The 19,072-nt window shown below is 41.1% G+C and overlaps 1 protein-coding gene across 2 annotated transcripts in view; it reads left to right on the top strand.

The window, feature by feature from the left end:
* Positions 1–14,193, top strand: part of cdc42bpb (CDC42 binding protein kinase beta (DMPK-like)) — a 45,336-nt gene extending 31,143 nt beyond the window's left edge. For both annotated transcript variants that reach the window (XM_041805302.1, XM_041805303.1), the window contains 17 exons: positions 3,835–3,909; positions 4,000–4,071; positions 4,167–4,272; positions 4,404–4,540; positions 4,713–4,852; positions 6,150–6,231; positions 6,307–6,523; positions 6,614–6,676; positions 6,818–7,059; positions 7,178–7,532; positions 7,786–7,883; positions 7,986–8,070; positions 8,620–8,737; positions 9,608–9,725; positions 10,567–10,675; positions 13,156–13,217; positions 13,441–14,193. In XM_041805302.1, the coding sequence (XP_041661236.1) occupies positions 3,835–3,909; positions 4,000–4,071; positions 4,167–4,272; positions 4,404–4,540; positions 4,713–4,852; positions 6,150–6,231; positions 6,307–6,523; positions 6,614–6,676; positions 6,818–7,059; positions 7,178–7,532; positions 7,786–7,883; positions 7,986–8,070; positions 8,620–8,737; positions 9,608–9,725; positions 10,567–10,675; positions 13,156–13,217; positions 13,441–13,563 (2,202 nt within the window). In that variant the 3' untranslated portion in view covers positions 13,564–14,193. The remainder of the gene's footprint in view (positions 1–3,834; positions 3,910–3,999; positions 4,072–4,166; positions 4,273–4,403; positions 4,541–4,712; positions 4,853–6,149; positions 6,232–6,306; positions 6,524–6,613; positions 6,677–6,817; positions 7,060–7,177; positions 7,533–7,785; positions 7,884–7,985; positions 8,071–8,619; positions 8,738–9,607; positions 9,726–10,566; positions 10,676–13,155; positions 13,218–13,440) is intronic.
* Positions 14,194–19,072: the final 4,879 nt, after the last annotated feature.

Here is a 19,072-nt window from a genome sequence, read left to right as displayed (position 1 = left end):
TACGACCCCTCCCACAGCCATGACCTTTATTAAACTCCACACCTTGACTTTCTGCCAGTTTCAGTTATTGAGCTAACATAGTGTACTAGTACTGTAATACTAGGACTAAAGTAGCATCGGTACTTGTACTGTACTACTTTACTGTAGGACTACAGTATTTCTACAGAATGGTAGTTCTACTGTAGTAGTTCTGGAAAACTATAGTAGTACTACAGTAGTGTTCAATAGTGCTAAATTAGAGCTACTATTAGAGCTAGCACCGACAGCAGCTCGTGCTGGTCATGTTGGGGTTGATCACCTCAGATATGTAACGTGTCGTCATGTGTGTGTTTCATCATGTACTCTACATATATATCTAAGTTTGTCTCTGTAAATACCAGTATTTAAAATGAGCAAGTATCATAACAGAGCTGCACTCTGATCACAAGGTCAACCTAAGGTCAAGGGGCGGGACAATGGCATGAGTGCTTTCCTCTATGCAGATTTTTGAATGAGAGGATCGTATTTCTCCTGAGTGGGCGTGGCTTCCGCTCATTCAACAGACACGCCCACATTATCCTGGAGCAGATTTAACTGCCTCATTTTTCATGATTTTGGAGCTTAATTTTATAGACCTAGAGATGTTTTATTAGACTGAAATTTGACCTGGGGGTTCATAACACCGACAACAAACCTAAATACAGATTAATTTTCACATTACAGGGGTCTTACAGATCAAGCCATGTAGCAGCAAGGATATGCATATCAGGTGCAGTCTGAAACAGATCTTAGGGCTGCTTGGTCATGGCAAAAATTCTAATCATGACTATTTCAATTTGTATCAGGATCAAGATTATTAGAAATGGTTACTAAACTGATTGTAAAGCATCTGTATCGCATGTATTTATTCAACTTTATACTAGGAAAATTAGCATTAAGTGAATACAAATGGGTGAAAAATCAAATATGCTATGTATTAACTATGAATAAAAAAAATTGTTTTAAGGCCAAAATATTGTATACAATGGTGAAACTTTTAACACATTTAAAGTTATGGACAAAATGAGCAAAGTTTAATCATAACTGTGGTTTTATCTGTCATTGTTGGAAGCTGAAATTGTGTTTGAAATTAAAACATGTTTATTTATTTTGTCAAAAACACTGTCTAGTAGCATTAAGACATGCTTATAAGTAGGCCTATCTACACTAATGTTTAATCACCAATATATGTATAAATAGTTTTTATTTTCATTAGAATAAGCCTTGTATTCATACATAAGGATCGTCCCCTCTATGGACTCTGCCATCTTGGATTTTTGCCTCTCACAGTACCACAAAAGGGGCCAAATAACACTTATTTAATTTTATTCCACATGTTGCCACTGTTACCATCAGAAGTGAGCATCACAATTCAGAATCTGTTACTCAATTTTGCACGCTGTATTTTAAACTCTATTATCCATAAGGAAATACACAGGAAGGCATGTACAAAATGACTCAATGATGTCGGTTTATCCCGTGAAATGTGACCGCATTCACACTTTTCAGGAATTCCTTATTATTTTCGGATGTGTTTTAACAATTTAAAAAAAAACTTTACACACAAGTCTGGCTGTACGAGGCAAAACTGTGTCCTACTTTGAAGAAATAAAAACCTTTTAGATGAGTGGAATCACTACAGCAGCTTAGCGACGGTGCTCTGTAAAGGACAAAATGGCACCAGATGAAAGTGATTAAAAGAATCACAGTGTTATTTTAGGGCCTGAGTAACATCAGTATGAAAGTGTTGAACTAAATATGAAGTTAAATGTGATGTAGGTGGTGTATATATGTAGACTACTGACATCAGCTGTTGTATCAATGTAAAGTTTTCGTGTTTGGATGGCGATGTGTTTGTGATCATGTCGGTGTTTGTGATCATGTCAGTGTTTGTAAATCTGACAATCATGTCTGACCTGAACACTCCACAGTCACAGTGATGTGTTTTCCTGACATCACCTGAACGCAGCACGAGTCAGGAAGATTGACGCATGAAGCTGGTAAAACTGAGACCGATTACACCTGGTTACCACCCTGCTGACCCCCATCATGGCTTATCAGATCACCAGGGAGCGGCCTGAATGCTTATCGTGAACACCCTTTACTAAGATCTGATCACTCAGGTGGTCACAAATAGAGATCACAACGTCTGTGTTCTGGTTTGGTGTGAACAATGGCTCAGGTGTGTTCAGATTATTGTAAACACACGATGAAACCAGGTGTAACCACGCTCATGATGACAGAGACCCCGTTTACAGCTGACATTAGCATCCATTTGGGCATTCAGGTACCAAGTTGCACGCATTAAAGACTGCCCCATCAACTGACATGATCTTCAGTAGCAAAAAGTTTGTCTGTTTTAAATTCCTCCCCCCTCACTCACTTGGTACCATTTGGCTTTTTTCATATGTCTTAAATGTCAACAAACATGGAAAAAAGAAAGCCCATCTTCACATTAAGGAGCCATCTCTTAGAACTGCCACATCACTACAGCTTTTAACTTGTCATCTAGGATGAAGCTTTCATTTCTACAATCTCACCACAAGATTTATTTACTAGATAACAGTGCTTATAAAAAGTATTTACCCCCTTGGATGGTTTACCCTTTAATTGATTTTATTAAGCAGTCATGGTCAATGTAATTTGGCTTTTTTTTTTAACAAAAACAAAAAAATATATATATATTGTCAAAGTGAAAACAGATTTCTGCAAAGCAGTGTCAGTCGAATGAAAATATGGAAGGTAAAAGATGTGACTGTATAAATATTCACCCCCTTCAAGTCAGTATTAAGTAGCTACACCATTTCTGTGCAGCTTTGGCTTATTGTCTCACTGGAAAATAAATCTTCCCCCAACCCATGGGACTTCTGGTGAACTCTAGTCCAGACTGAATCTGAGTTTTCTTCAACAGTGTCTTTCTCTTTGCCACTCTCCCATAAAGCTTTGACTGGTGAAGAACCCAGCCAACAGTTGTTGTCTGCAGAGTCTCTCCCATCTCAGCTGCTGAAGCTTGGAACTCCTTCAGAGTAGTCATAGGTGTCTTGGTGGACTCTCTCACTAGTCTCCTTCTTAGATGCTCACTCAGTTTGTGAGGACGGTCTGATCTAGGCAGATTTACATGTCAAATTACTTCTTTTCTTCATGATGGATTTAACTGAACTCTGTGGGATGTTCAAAGCCTTGTTTCCATCCCCTGACTTAAAATTTTAAACAACATTTTCTCTGAGTTGCTTGAAGTGTTCTTCTGTCTTCATGGTGTAATAGTAGCCAGGAGTACCAATTAATCATATTTTTATTTAATTGGCATTTCTTCAAAGAAATCTGTTTTTTTCTTTTTGGTTGTTTTTTTTTTTCTTTTTTTCAAATCTCAAATTATATTGACCATGACTGATTTATAAAATGAATAAAAGGGTAAAACATCCGAGGGGGTGAATATTTGTGCTATTATATATTGTGCTTCAACTTCAGGAAGGAAAGCTGTTGGTTGTCTCTTAGCTTGTGGCTAATTTGCCCCTATTTGTTAGTATTTCTTGCAGCTTCACTTCACACAGCATGTTTGGATACCTATATCCAAAAAAAAGAGTACCTATTGCAGGTCATCTCTGAAGACATATTGCTAATGCAAAGTATGAACACAGAGAAAAAGCAGACAGTTTGGTGTTTGGATGCCCAAAACAGATGATAATACATGGTCTAAACAACCCTGGAGAAACACTCTGGTTAAGGTTTTTGAGAAGGGATGGGGACAGACCGGCTATCGTGTCTGGCTTTCAGATAAATCAGTGTCTCCTGACATGTTTCTTCTTCTGTCTTCAGACTGCAGACATTGATTCCACCCCACAGAAATCAGAGACTACGCCCCCCTCACCCTCTGCCACATCTGAACATGAGGTCAGTTATAAAATAACTCAGTCAAGACATTAAAGTCACATTCCTGCTGATTAAACAAGTCTAACCTGTGTTTACATGTTTGTGTAACAGGAAGTTAAAGCAGCATCAGTCCCGACAAGCCCCTCCCCTCCTTACCAGAGCTCCGCCATCACTACACCAAAGGTATGCCCCTCCCACAGGTTACCTCAGTTGAACTTAAAAGTGAATCTATAGGGATCTGTCCTGATAATCTTCATGTTTGTGTGGTTTGTTTTCAGCCAAAAGCTCATCAGCTGAGCATCAAGACATTCTCCAGCCCCACTCAGTGCACCCACTGCACCTCACTCATGGTGGGACTCATCCGCCAGGGATACGCCTGTGAAGGTACCAACATAGCGCCACCTACAGGCCACTAGAATACCAATCATAGTCCACTTACATGCCAAGAAAAAGTTGAGGCTAAAGGGGTCACATGCAGGTCATTGGTTCACCGCCATCCGTCTGTCCCTCTTTAGTGTGTTCGTTCATCTGCCACGTTTCCTGCAAAGACAACGCCCCCCTGGTCTGTCCAATCCCAGCCGAGCAGGCCAAGAGGCCGCAGGGCATCGACGTCCAGCGAGGCATCGGCACCGCCTACAAGGGCTACGTCAGGGTGAGTGAAGGAGACATGGATGCGGTATAGGCCTAGAACTGACTCAGCTCCGATGCTGTACAGATGTCTTTGATCTTTATTGATGTCATTTTGCAGTTTCACAGCCGTTGTGACTCTCTCTCTCTTTCTCTCTCTCTCTCTCTCTCTCTCTCTCTCTCTCTCTCCTGCTCAGATCCCAAAGCCGAGCGGAGTGAAGAAGGGCTGGCAGCGAGCGTTTGCCGTCGTCTCAGACTGTAAACTTTTCCTCTACGATGTTCCTGAGGGAAAGTCCACCCAGCCCGGTGTGGTGGCCAGTCTGGTTCTGGATCTCAGGTAAAGGTCTACCTTTGTTTACTGACAGGAGTGTTGAGGGGAAGTCCAGGTAAAGAAGTCAGCCCTCTAGGACAAATCTGATGGTGTTGGGTTATAGTGTTTATGGACTGTGTCCGCATGGAAAATGCAGAGCAGCTTTACAGAATCGTCTGGAACGCTGGAATCATAGTGGTTGGGTTTGTGGTAGTCAAGTGTGGTTTGGGTAAAGTTATCTAAGGTCTGAGATTGTTAGTCTGGGGAGTATGATGGTTGGATGGGGTTTGAGAGTTGTTAGTTTAGGATTTTTAATTTTTTTTTTTTTGGATGATTAAATGGGAGTTTTAGGGCAGTCAAAGTAAGATTTTTAGGTGGTAGGGTGGGGTTTCTGGTAGTTTGATGGGTTTAAGGTTCCTTAGAGTGGAGTTTTAGGGTAGTCAAAGTAAGGGTTTTAGGTAGATAGTGGGGTTTCTGGTAGTTTGATGGGTTTATGGTTCCTTAGGGTGGGGTTTCGAAGTAGTCAAAGTAAGGTTTTTAGGTAGTTGGTGGGGTTTCTGGTAGTTTGGTGGATTTCAGGTTGCTTTAATTTGGGTTTTGGGGTTTTTAAATCAAGGTTTTGGGTAGTTAGTTTGGGTTTTTTGGTTTTTGTAGTGGGGTTTTGGACAGTTAAAATGAGGCATTCGGTAGTTATTTGAAGTTTTGGTAGTCATTTGGGGCTTCTGGTTGTTTGGGTGTTGGTTAAAGGGGACATTTAGAGACATAAAGGTGGGGTTTCAGAGAGTTCAAGTAAGGTTTGAGTAGTTAGTTTGGGTTTGATGTGGTTAAGTTCAGGGTTTAAGGTAGTTGGTTGGGGTTTCTTGTAGGTTGGTGGTAGATTAAAGAGGGATTGTTGAGTGGTTAAAGTTTGGTTTTAGGATAGTTAAAGTACGCAATTAGTTGTGATCTAAGGATAGTTAAAGTGTTTTTTAAGGGAATGTATAAAGGGTTTTGGTTTACAGGTAGCTTAAGAGGGTTATTTTGATACATATTTTGGGTTTGGGGTAGTAAATTGGGATTTTACTTAAATATAGTGGGCTGTTGTGGTTGTTAAAGTTGTGATTTGAAAACGTATTTGGAGTTTTGGGTAGCTTAAGTGGGTTTTGGGATAATTTAAGATTTTGAGTAGTACGTTGAGAGTTTCAGGCGGTTAAGGTGGAGTTTTAGGGAGTTAGTATGTAGTCTTTTTTACATTATCTCTCCTGTATGTTTACAGTTACGTTAGAACAGTATTTGTTTATTTTTAGATGATAACCTAATGTGATGAAATATTCTGATGTTGCAGAGATGAGGAGTTTTCCGTCAGCTCTGTCTTGGCGTCTGACGTCATCCACGCCACCAGGAAGGATATCCCCTGCATCTTTAGGGTAGGAAACCCCACCTCCTCTCTCTTATCTTTGCTTTAAGTTTATTACCAGTCTGACACTGTGTGGTTTCTCCAGGTGACATCTGCTCAGCTGGTCTCTCAGCTGTCCTCGGTGTCTCTGCTCGTGCTAGCAGAGAGTGAGGTGGAAAAGAGGAAGTGGGTCAGGATCCTGGAGGGTCTGCAGACAATCCTTGCCAAGAACCTGCTCAGGAACCGCCAAGTGCACGTCCTGCATGAGGCCTACGATGCCTCGCTGCCCATCATCAAGAGCACGCTGTCCGCCGCTGTGCTTGGTAAAGAACAGCCGCTGCTGAAAGTACCACTCACTGTGCTCTGAATGCACACAAGGTATTTACATTTGGTGATTTTTTTTTTGTCTGCAGATCGAGAGAGGATCGCTCTGGGAACAGAAGACGGACTGTTTGTGGTCGAGGTCACCAGAGACGGTAAGAGACAGCATCCGATTCATGGTAGAATTGGTCATCTTCAGATCCACCAAGTTTTATAAGAAATCTCCCAGAATGTCTTAAGAATCATTTGCAAGATGATCCTGTAACTGTTCCATGTCACTTACTTTCTCCCTGCAGTGATCGTGCGAGCAGCAGACAGTAAGAAGGTTTATCAGATCGATTTGATACCGAAAGAAAAGATCATTGCTCTGCTTTGTGGGAGGAACCGTCACGTTCATCTTCACCCATGGGGGGCGCTGGAGGGAGCAGAGTCATCCTTTGATATCAAAGTGACAGAGACCAAAGGCTGCCAGGCTCTGACCACTGGGGTGCTCCGACCCGGAGGCCCTGCCTGTCTTCTGGCCGCCATCAAACGTCAGGTCTGACACCCTGAGACATAGCTGTTAGCACTGAGCCTCAGGCAGTGCGCTCATGTTATGATCCAGTTTGTGGTTCACACTCTGTGGTTCTTACGCTCCATGGTTCTCCTCCCTGCAGGTTCAGTGTTATGAGATCACTCGGGCTAAGCCCCACCATAAGAAGCTATGGGAGGTGCAGGCTCCAGGTGTGGTGCAGTGGTTAGGTATGGTGAGGGAGCGTCTGTGTGTCGGCTATCCTTCGGGCTTTGCTCTGCTCGCCCTGCAGGGGGAGTCATCACCCATCAGCCTGGTGAGTCCAAGTGACCCGTCGCTGGCCTTCCTGTCCCAGCAGAATCTGGACGCCCTTCACGCCCTAGAGGTGGGAACCAGCGAGGTCCTGCTTTGCTTCAGCCAGCTCGGCATCTACGTGGACGGACAGGGGCGCCGCTCTAGGACGCAGGAGCTGATGTGGCCTGCCACGCCACTTGCATGCAGTACGTTTAACCTGAGACGCTGCATGCAGTACTACAGTACCAGTGTATCTAGTACATGTTAAATGGTTATACTTCTATGCACAGTCAGTATTTCTAAAATTCTTAATATGTTTAACATGCAATACATTTATATGCTCCACAGTCTTGCACTCCTAGAGGTCACTTTGGACAGGTGTAGATAGTTGTCAGGTGTGTTTTATGATTGATTTTGGTGGTTCATGATGTCGTGATAGACACCTTTCTCTCTCATTAGGTTCTAACTCCTCCCACCTGACGGTCTACAGCGAGTACGGAGTTGACGTCTTTGACATCCACACCACTGAGTGGGTCCAGACCATCTCCCTCCGCAAGGTAACCAATCACAGCTCGGTACTCCTCTGAGCAGGCCAATCACAGCTTAGCTAACATTCAGTCAGAGTAGAGATTGTACTAAAGGTGTGCTTTTGTCATCAGATTAAACCTCTGAACATCGAGGGAACATTAAACCTGCTGAGTTCAGAACTTCCTCGTTTGATTTACTTCAGCAACAGCTCATCAGGTAACGATCAGCACACCTGAACACCAGCACACCTGACAAGTCACTCGTGAAATCAAATTCTACATTCACAGCTACTTCAGATAAAAGGAAAAAAATCTGTTATATTTAAACACTGTGGGTAGCCATGAGCTGAGGATGAAGGTCACTACCATATAAAATTCCTCCTGGCTGGCTCGCCAAATAACAGCTTTATTATGTTATCAATTCTAAGCCATCAAAAAACAACCAGGAGAAAAACAGAGTCAAAACACAGTAGATTGGATGTAGCACTATCTCACTGAAGCTAACCTGTGTCTTCCTGTCCACCTCTACCTGTCTGTCTCTACCTGTCCACCTCTACCTGTCTGTCTCTACCTATCCATCTCTACTGGTCTGTCTCTACTGGTCTGTTTCTACCTATCCATCTCTTCCTTTCTGTTTCTACCTATCCACCTCTCCCTGTCCATCTCTACCTATCCACCTCTACCTATCCACCTCTACCTGTCTGCGCCCCATGTCCCTATCTACCTGTCCATGTATATCTGTCCGTCTCTACCTGTCTGTTCTCAGAGGGAGACTTGACCATCCCCGACACGTCAGACCACAGCAGGAAGTTGATGGTTCGAACTCGTAGTAAGAGGAAGTTCCTCTTCAAGGTTCCTGAGGAGGAGCGTCTTCAGCAGAGAAGGTGACTTTCAAACTTAAAGCTTTCATGCAGATGGAGCTCAGTTCTGTCAACATTAAGATGCTGAGCAAGTAAGAGAGGGGGATCTTTTCATTCTTTAGAAATGTGATATGAATTTCACCTTTTTAAATAAAGCTTTCTACCTTAAAAGAGCAAGAAAAAACAACTAAAAAAGAGCACTGATATTGTTGTCACAGCGGTGGCTCCAAACAGTCTCCATGTAAGTGGATGAAGTGTGAAGTACCTGATAATGAAATCAAGGTTTTGTCTAATTCCTTGAATACACCAGCAGCATTTTGGAACAGTAGTAGAGCTGGTGAAAAAGGAGGGTTTATCTCACTCTTCACCAGTTCCTCTCACTTTTCCAAATGAGGGACGAAAAGCTGCACAGTCCATCTGTGACTCAGACCCTTTTAGTAGAAGCCAGTCTTCTGGAGGAACATGCTATGATCATGTTATTATCATGTTCTAATTATCTTATCATGTTAATATCATGTAATTCTCATTTTTATGGTCTTATTATATCATTGTTGTGTACTTATCAAGTTAGTGTCAAGATATTGTCATGTTATCCTCACTTATTCTTATTTCATTGTTTTATCATGTGAAATGTTCTATTATGTTCTTATTATCATGTCATTATTATTTTATTATCATGTAATTATCATGTTGTCTTTCTATTGTGTTATGATCATCTAATTCTCATTTTTACGGTCTTATAATGTTATGATCATGTAATTATAACGCTATTTTGCTATTATGTTATTATCATGTTATTACCATGTAATTATGTTATCATATTATTATGTAATTACTATGTTATGACCATGGATGTGCTGTGTAGTTGACGTGTCATGAATGTCCCATGTTTAGGGAGATGCTGAGGGATCCCGAGCTCCGGTCCAAGATGATCTCTAATCCGACAAACTTTAACCACGTGGCCCACATGGGACCAGGAGACGGAATGCAGGTCCTCATGGACCTCCCCCTGGTAACTCCATTTCTCTCCTCCTCCCCCTCTGGTCGGCATGTTCTCCCCCACTCCTCCTCCTGTTGGCATGTTCTCCCCCACCTCCTCCCCCATCCTCCCCCCTCCAGCAGCTCGGTTCATCTCACTGACTCCTCCTCTCTTCTCTCCTCCTCCCTCCCCTGTTTCACTTTCCTCCACCCTCCCCCTTCCTCCTCCCTGATGTTCAGGTTGGTGATGTCACCTCCTTCACCCCCTCCCCGTCTCCCTCCCCTTCCTCCTCCTCCTCCCGTCACACCCTCATCTCTCCCCCTTCCAACTTTGAGCACGTCTATCACATGACCTCGGCATCGGCCGGCGCCTTCCTTCAGAAAGACGCCTCCTCTTCCTCCTCCCAGCAGAGCCTCCTGCAGCCTTCCTCCTCCTCCTCCTCTCCCTCCACCTCCTCTCTTGGAAGGGTAGGCCAGCTTCTCTCTGTCTCCCCCACCGTCTCCCCCACTGACCCTGTCCCACACGCTCCTTCCCTCTGCCCTTCCCCGTAACCTGAGCCTCCACATGCACGACACACCTGGAAGCTAACAGCACACCTGCAGGCTTAAAAGGAAGATTTGAGAGGGTCTTAATATATGAGGAGGGCCTTGAAAAAGGTTTTTAAAAGTATTAAATCTATTAACAGATTTTCTGTGTAAACCCTGGTGTTAAACTCCAGGTTTTATAGGATTGATGAGTTATTTCAGGTGTAGTTAGATCTAAAAGTTTGATTCACTGAGGATTTTTATTTTTAAAAATGGCCACTGGGGGGCACCAGACACACTCTTCAGTATCCAGCCATGGGGATTGAATATGTGTGTTTGTGTTTGTGTAGAGTGTGATGCCGTCATCCCAGGAGGACTCCATTAAAGACAAGCCCCGCCCACTGTCTAGTATCTCCCGGCAACAGAAGAGCAAGACACACATCACCCGAACAGCCTCAGGTACGCTCTCACGCTGACCACATTTCTCTTCCTGTTTATGAACTGTTTGTCAGGGCTCCCACGGATCCTTAAAAAGTCTTAAAAGGCATTGAATTCATGAATCTAAAATCAAGGCCTTAATTGTCATTAAAATGTCTTAAATCAATCTTTCAGAAGTCTTAAAAAATGTCAACACATGAAAAGTAGGATTTTATGATTGTAAATAGTCTCAAATCTTAAAATAAATGATAACATTTATTTTTTAGAATAATTTATCGAATGACTCTCGTGGTAACATCGCGCAATCACGATAGCGGAACCCACCAAACAGTGATGTGGTTGCAGCCGGGACTCTTAGAGCAGATGCACATCGTTCATGTAGCAACTTGGACAACATGGGAAAGTGTAAATTCGATGAAAATTGGCTGTGCAACCAAGATTTTTCTTTATGGCTGAAAGCGGTACCAGCATTTGGGGGCCTCATATCAGGGTCTGCTTAGGGCCTCACTTCTGCCAGAGGCGGCCCTGGGTACCAGGCAATGTGTACGAGGCCATTTGTGTTTATTGTGAAGTTGGTCTTAAATTTGATTTCAAATGGCATCAAAAAGTCTTAAAATGTATTGAATTTAAATTGCCTCAAGCTGTAGGAACCCTGGTCTGTGGTACTGTCACTTTAAGAGGTGGAGCATTAAACCGACTCCCAAATATGGACGCACTTCCTCATTTCTCAGAAGCTGAAAATTTAAAATTTTTGTTAAAACTGGCTTCCAATGTCAATGATCAGGCATTGTCAGACGTTAGATTCTCTGCTAATGTATCCACTCCAACCCGACCACAGCCCAGAGGAATCCACCCCCTCACCTCGGCAGGGCAAAGACTTCCCTCAAAGTCCTGAGTTTTTGTGGATCCTGTATCAGACTTATCATTGCACATCTGGACCAGATCAGATGCCATCAGATGCCATGTGACCAGTGTGGTAAAAATGACATAAAAATCTCATCTGAGTTAAAGAGAAAGAAATTAATTCACTTAACGAATGCAGCCAAAAACATTGATGATACGCATGCTGTAATGTAACTCTGTTTACTAAGGAAATGTGCAAACAAAACGGCAGACTGTTTAACCCTCTGAGACCCATGTAGTTGTGATCGACAAGAAGAGATAGATTATTTCAAGTTAAATAAGTTTTGAACCAGAAATTGTAGACGTGTTTTCCTCTGGAAGCCCTTCTGTTTTGCTCTTCTAATGATACTAATGATGCTTCATGCCTTCATAGCTCTTAAGGAAGCTTTTCTAGTGAGCCTGGAGCTTGGGTGACTCTCCAGAGCTTAGCATAACCCACCAAATTGACTTAACACAATGGAAGTCACATGGTTTCTGACAACTAATGGTAGGCTGTTCAGCGAGAGAGGGACAACCAATCAGTCTCTTCCCAACAAACACACATTTTATTTTTTATAATTATTTTTTTCTTTTTTTTTGTATTATTTTCTTATCTAATTAATCAGATTTATTTCATTATACATTGATTATTTGTGGAATTGTTTAATATGCAAATTTATATTATGTGTTAATATTTCAGGATTTTTCTATTTTTCACACTGCTTTGGCAGTAACTGATCTGTTCATGCCAATAAAGCAAATTGATATTGAAACAGAATTGAACTTGAGAGAGAGAGAGCCTGTGATGTGTCCCTCTGTGTTTCTGCAGACAGGAAGTGCTTTGAGCAGTAGCATATATCAGGAGGCGAAAGGACTTTTTTTTTAAAAATGTGAATATTTTGAAGAATTTTTATCACAAAACAATTATTTTTTTCACTTTTTGGTCCCCAAGAGATGGGAGAACAGTTTTGTACAGTTTTTGTATTTCAATTTAGTTTTTTCTTTTGTCTTTATTCCATAACTTTTAAAGATTAAAGTGATATTATTGAAGCCCAGGTTGTCCTGAAAAATGCTGTTTAGAACTTGGTAGTCTTTTTAGTCAACAAGTCCAGGTGAGAGGAACATGGTTAAAAAAAATACATAGGGCTCAGAGAGTTAACAAACTGATGCTGAAGAGGTGTTGAGCCAGCTGTGATGTCTGCATGCTGCTCATTGACTATAAATCCTTCATATAGGCCAAGCCCACATCTGTAATAACTGCCTAACGAAGGTCTCAGCTGAGAATATTCCTGTTATTCAGATGTCTCTGAACTGATTTTAAATAACCAACTTGACTATCTTGAGTCCTGTTGGTTAAAAGTTTTAATCCAGTGTTTGAATCAGTTGAAACCAGCAGGATTAAAGCTAGTTGGCTAACCAAACAGTGTGGTGTAACATTTTTTTTAGGTTTTAAATATTAGAAATTCCAGTTTTGTGCAGGACTTGAACCATTAGGGAGGATTAATGAGGGTTTTATTTGTTTGTTTATGATTTATTGTGTATTTTCTGCATGAATGGAGGGCAGCTCAACTTGTTGTCTGATATGATGTCATTTAAAATCTGTGTTTTCATTGGTTTAGATTTTGGAGGTGGAGCTTCATCTCGCAGTATCTCTGATCCAGACCAAGACCTGGACCGAGAGGTGAGCTCAGCTTTGGAAGCGAACTGATGGGCAGTACTACTAAATACACACATACATTGGTTTGAACTTTAGAAAGGGCTCTGATGGTTCAGTTACTCTTTAAAAACATTCAGCGACATAAAAACTAGAATATTTAATACCACAATGATGAATACCACCTCTCTCTCTCTCTTTGTCTCTGTCTCTCTCTCTCTCTCTCCTGTCGTTGATGTTGCTCACCCAGCCGGACTCAGACTCGACCAAACACTCGACCCCCTCCAACAGCTCTAACCCGAGCAGCCCCCCCAGCCCAAACTCCCCACACCGCAGTCAGCTCACCCTGGACGGTCTGGAGATGGAGCCCTGAGGCCCGGCCCCCATCACAGCTGAGCGAGGAGCACCTGCTTACATAACCAATCAGGCTTTGGACTGAGATTTTAGATTTTACTTGATAATTTTATTGTTGCGGGGTGCTTCCTGCTGCTTTTATATCTGTTGGATTTTACCTGCTGGGAAGCCACGCCCCCTGGTTTTAAACCTCGCCCCTGCTGATGGCTGCTGTGTGTTTGACTTCAGTCTGATTGGCTCAGAGGGACCAATCTTCTCCTTTTTATTCAGTGACTTCCTGTTGCGCTTTAGTTAGCCGCTAAGCTAAGTGTGGCTACGTCGCTGACAGATGGAAGGTCTCACTCTGACGTAAAAACACTGTATGGATTATTTTAAAGTTTTCTTAAAGTTGCACATCATCATCATCATCGTTGTTGTTGTTGTTGTAGGAGAAAAAAAATCTTTGATTTGTGTCAGTGATGATATTTCCTGTTGACCCCATGACCCTGCCCAGGGGAGGGGAGGGGGGGCACCTCTGAACACTACTGCTTTGTTTCTTCCAGAATCACCAGTTAAAGAATCTTTGTAATTATGAAAAATATGTTAGCATCTGAACAGAAACCAATAAAAGACTCTGAGGAGGAGACCACCAGAGCGTGTCTGTGTCAGGGGACGGGGGGGATTTACTGAAACAAAAGTAAGAGGAAAATATTTGACCTTTATTAAATGAGGACGATGATAAACGCTAAATAAAAACCTTTCTTTGTAAACTCTGACTAAATATATATTTAAATTTGTTTAAACGTGAGACCAAATGTCAACGTCTACTGTTTGATGTTCAAAATCCATGATCTAAGAAATGTAAATATAAAAAAAGTTCATTTGTTCTTTAATTTACTTAACAGAATTAAACTTATATAAATTCTAGATTCATCTCATACAAAGTGAAATACTTTTTGTTTTAGTTTTGATGATTACAGCTTTCAGCTTATGAAAATAAAAAATCCTCTATCTCAAAATATTAGAATATCACAAAATATCAGTCAGAAAAGGATTTATAATACAGAAATGTCAATCCTCTGGAAAACTATGGTCAATTATGCACTCAGTACTTAGTCGACGCTCCTTCAGCACCAGTTTCTGCAACATAGCATGGGGGCGATCAGCCTACGGCACTGCTGGGATGGATGAAACACTGGACTTTTATCACTGAAGGACTCTGGGGTTCTCTGGTCTTCTTCCAGACTCTAAGACCAAAGAACTCTTGCAGCCCATTTCCTGTACCTGTCTGTGTGTGGTGGCACTACGTTATAGCCATCACTGTCAGTGTGTGAAAGTATATGAGCTGAAATAGTTAATATTAATGTCCTTTCTATGTAGCAGCCTTCACCATGGGTATGTAAATGTGTCTGCATGTATGATTTAACACTGAGGTTGACTCTTAAACAGCAGCCATCACAACAGCAAATGAATTACTTTTCCATTTCATACAGATGTTTTCCCAACATTGCAGACTCTAAAATTAGCATGTGGATGGGTCATACAAATGGGTCATACTTTAACGATGTTTACACTACAAACCTGCCTTCACTATCATTTTGAGAAAAGGGACATTTCAGGATTTTTGAAGTTGGGTGGTATGAAGTAGTTGGGTATAGTAGTGACATTACCCTCCAGTGATTTCTGTGAAAGTTGAAACGTATGGTTTAGTTTGTTTGACCAAGGGCAATGTGAACCAAACCATAGGAAAGAGCAACAGTGCTGCAATTTTTAGTCCCCCCCAGTAACCTGACATGCCAAACCTTCCATAGACAGTGTTTGGGAAAGAGCAGAGCCTTTGAGAAAACAATTTGATGGTGATTGGATGAATGTTCTGTCTGTCACATCTTTACGGGCCAATCAAGAGCAACAAAACACGGGACGTAGCCTCTACTGAGGTCTAAACTCCATAGAGAGCTGCATCATGCAAACCATGGCGACTATACACGCCAGTACATGACTTTTGTCGTTTATGAGAAGAAAACAACTTAATGCATTTCTTTGTTCTTCTTTTAAGAAATGTCTTCAGCATCCACGCTAACGTCTTCCACCATAATTGCACCGGCCTCTGCTCCTTGCTTGCGTATATCACAACTCTGCTGCGCCCAAAAACTGCCCCTCTCCACACTCTTCCAAACCCGGGGACCCTGCTTTCTACAGCTGAGAGGCAGAATAGATACAGCTGCATTGTTTTTTGACAGATTTACCCACAGTGGAGAAATATCACAGATTTGGAATGTCCAACGAAAACTACGTTACATTTTGGTCTAGTTTTAGTCATGTTGATGGAAACTAAAATTAGTTTTTGTCAGTTTTAGTCATGGCAGATCTATTTTTGTTAGTCTTAGTCTAGTTTTTGTCATGGTAAAAAGGCTGTTGATGAACATTTTTAGTCATAGTTTTAGTCGACGAAATTAACACTGGTTTGGTGGAAAGACAAAATATAAACACATATTCACACTGTTTTTATTGAAGTTTCTTATAAAAAAAGTAATTTTTCCATTTTTATTTGCCATTTGAACACATTGTAATATATAGATACAGTCATCTAATTTACTGAGGTTACCTGAACGCATCATATTTTCTGTCTTCAGCTCATAAAGTTTGCTAATTAACTTCAACTTTGCCCATTCCACCGCAGATTTCTACACTGGATTATTATTGTTAAGAAACAGGACTAGCTCAAAGTTTTGGAGCACTTTTCAGCATTTATCTGAGCAGCTGAAGAAGAAAACTGTCCTGAAGCAGCTGACCATGACCATGACCATGGCTTGATCCTGTGTTGTTGTTAGCGTCTTTGCTAACATTAGCAAAGATGTGCTTTACCTGAAGGAGGAACTTAAGACTCGTTGTGCTTCAGTGTAAAGACAGTTCATCACTGCAGCATGTGCCCACAGTTTTGGTTTTATCTTAACTAACATTCACCAGCTTTGTAAAAAGAAAATCACCATTAAGCAGACCTGGGACTGTCTCCTCTCTCATCACTGCTGGCTGTGTACGACCCTCTCACCTCTTCACCCCCAGGCACGTAAACATTGGAGGACTACGGGAGCAAGTTGTGGTCAAACTTAGTCATATGATTAAATTGTGTTTTTTTTTTTTAACACGTTAAGGTTTCAAGATTAATCGAAAGCATTAACATGTTAATGTTAACAGCCCTAGTAAAAATAATCAATCGAACTAAATAGGGTTGTAAAAAGCCTTTAATCCACCAGTATTTTTGAAAATACCATCCTCTTTGACTTGTCAATAGTGACAGTGTTGCCTTTTTAGGTCCAAACTCCAGACTGGAGTTAGCTGTGCTCAGACGCGTTAGTGGAATGAGTTGAGGCTTAAGTGGAAGTTGAAGCTAGTTTAAGTCAGGTTGATTCAGGAAAGCTCAGCCTTCAATAGCTCATCACCACCATCTCTGAGAGACACGCCTACCATCAACAACAACACCACCACAATGAACAAAAAAATAGAAAACACCGGCATCTTAAATTCATGGCTCCTACACAGAGGGAATGTTTGAGCACGCTCAGTAGATGTTTTTGTCATGTATAATTCAGATCTCAGGTCAGCCATCAGGCGCTCGTTAATCATTCATTCATCCTCAGTGGTGTCTGGAAGCTTAGTGAATGATTGATGAGGAGGCGTGGCTTGTGCCTGTTTACACACTGAGACTCAGCCAATCAGATGAGGAGGAGGAGAGCAGAGAGACAGCAGAGCCAATCAGGAAGCAGAGAGACAGCAGCGCCAATCAGGGAGCAGAGAGACAGCAGAGCCAATCAGGAAGCAGAGAGACAGTAGAGCCAATCAGAGAGCAGCTTGGGGTGAACAAGGTCATTTACAGTGGATTGGAATCAAAACAACTTTTGTTTTGAAGCTTTCAGTCTCAGGGAGAGGACTTCCTGTATAGAGAGAAGGTCGGTTCCTCCACCTTAAAACATGTTCTTGCTTTGAGAACGTGTTAACCACATCTGAACATGTTTTTTATTAAAGAGTACGTTTTTTTATGTGAGAACATGTTTTTCTTGTGTTTGATTCTGTCCTAACATCTGCTGTAGATCAGTTCTTACATAGAGGACCTCTCACAACATTTTTCAGGCTATGCAAAATAGTGCAAAATGATGCACATTGTTTTGGTATTTTTGGGCCTTAGTAAGGTCCCTCGCCATTGCTTTGAAAAGTGTCTGCAGATAAATTTGTTTATAAATGGAGTTATGTATTGATTGATTGATTGATTGATTGGCATTCTCAGCTTCATGTTAGAATGCCTCAAGGTAGGATGAGGACGTTAATGATTTGATAAATTATGTGAGGTAAAACCAGTTAAACATTTTATGCATTCATTTCATAAAAATTCTATTGTGAAATAATCTGGTTGTTAAAACCCTGGTTTCAAAATAGTTGGGACATTGTGTAAAGAATGTTTAGAAATATACAAATTATTTTTAAAATCCTTTATACATGAACTTTGTAATATTTCCAGTAGAACTTAAAAGTTTGAGTTTTAAAATGATTAATGATGAATGTCAGTTAAAAGGGATTTCCAGATCGCTGTATTCCATTTTATTCACATATGAACATCCCATCTTTTTTGGAACTGAGATTTGTAATTTGATTAACTGAAATTGTGCTGTTAATGACGATACCAGGTGATGTCACATGTTTTAAATTCTGCTATGATATCAAACCAATCACTATCTCACCTCCTCTCACAGCCTCTCTGTTGTCATGGCAACAGGCAGACGGTGTTACGAGCAGGAAGCAGCTCAGACAGGACGTGACTGTCGTCAACTGGAAATTTTTTGAAACAGGGCATCAAAACACAAAATGTCAGAGCGTTCTGATTGGTTCTTTATTTTACAGTAATGTTTGTGATCCAAGAACAGCTGAAGGGAATCAGAACAAGACAGCGTCTGAGTGTCACAGTCATTTAATATAATAACAACAACAACATTAACGACAATATCAGCAACAATAATATTAACAACATTAACAACAACAGTGCAGAGAGGATTATTTTACTCATGATATGCTGTGAATGGGAGAAATCCAAGATATTAGATTCATCAGAACTTAAATGGGGACATGCTGGTCACTCTAAACCATCCCATAATGCATTGCAGCTTTCAAACTGTCCAATAGCAGGGCTTGTTGTTCAGCCAACAAGGGGTATAAAAATCAAAGTTACCAAACAGTAATGTATTTTAAATTTTTAATGTTGAATGTTATTTAAAGTTTGTAGTAGTATGTTTTAAGTATGAACCATATAGTTTATTCCGTGTAGTACGTACTATGTTGTCTGTGCTCTGGTGTATGTACGGCCATGGCCAAAAGATTTGAGAATGACGCAAGTATTGGTTTTCACAAAGTTTGCTGCTTCAGTGTTTTTAGATCTTTTTGTCAGATGTTACTATAATATACTGAAGTATAATTACAAGCATTTCATAAGGGTCAAAGGCTTTTGTTGACAATTACATTAAGTTTATGCAAAGAGTCAATATTTGCAGTGTTGACCCTTC

Source organism: Cheilinus undulatus, linkage group 14 (assembly GCF_018320785.1).
Source record: "Cheilinus undulatus linkage group 14, ASM1832078v1, whole genome shotgun sequence".
Taxonomy (NCBI): domain Eukaryota; kingdom Metazoa; phylum Chordata; class Actinopteri; order Labriformes; family Labridae; genus Cheilinus; species Cheilinus undulatus.
Note: the sequence above shows the minus strand (reverse complement) of the source record. Positions and strands in the feature narration are given on the sequence as shown.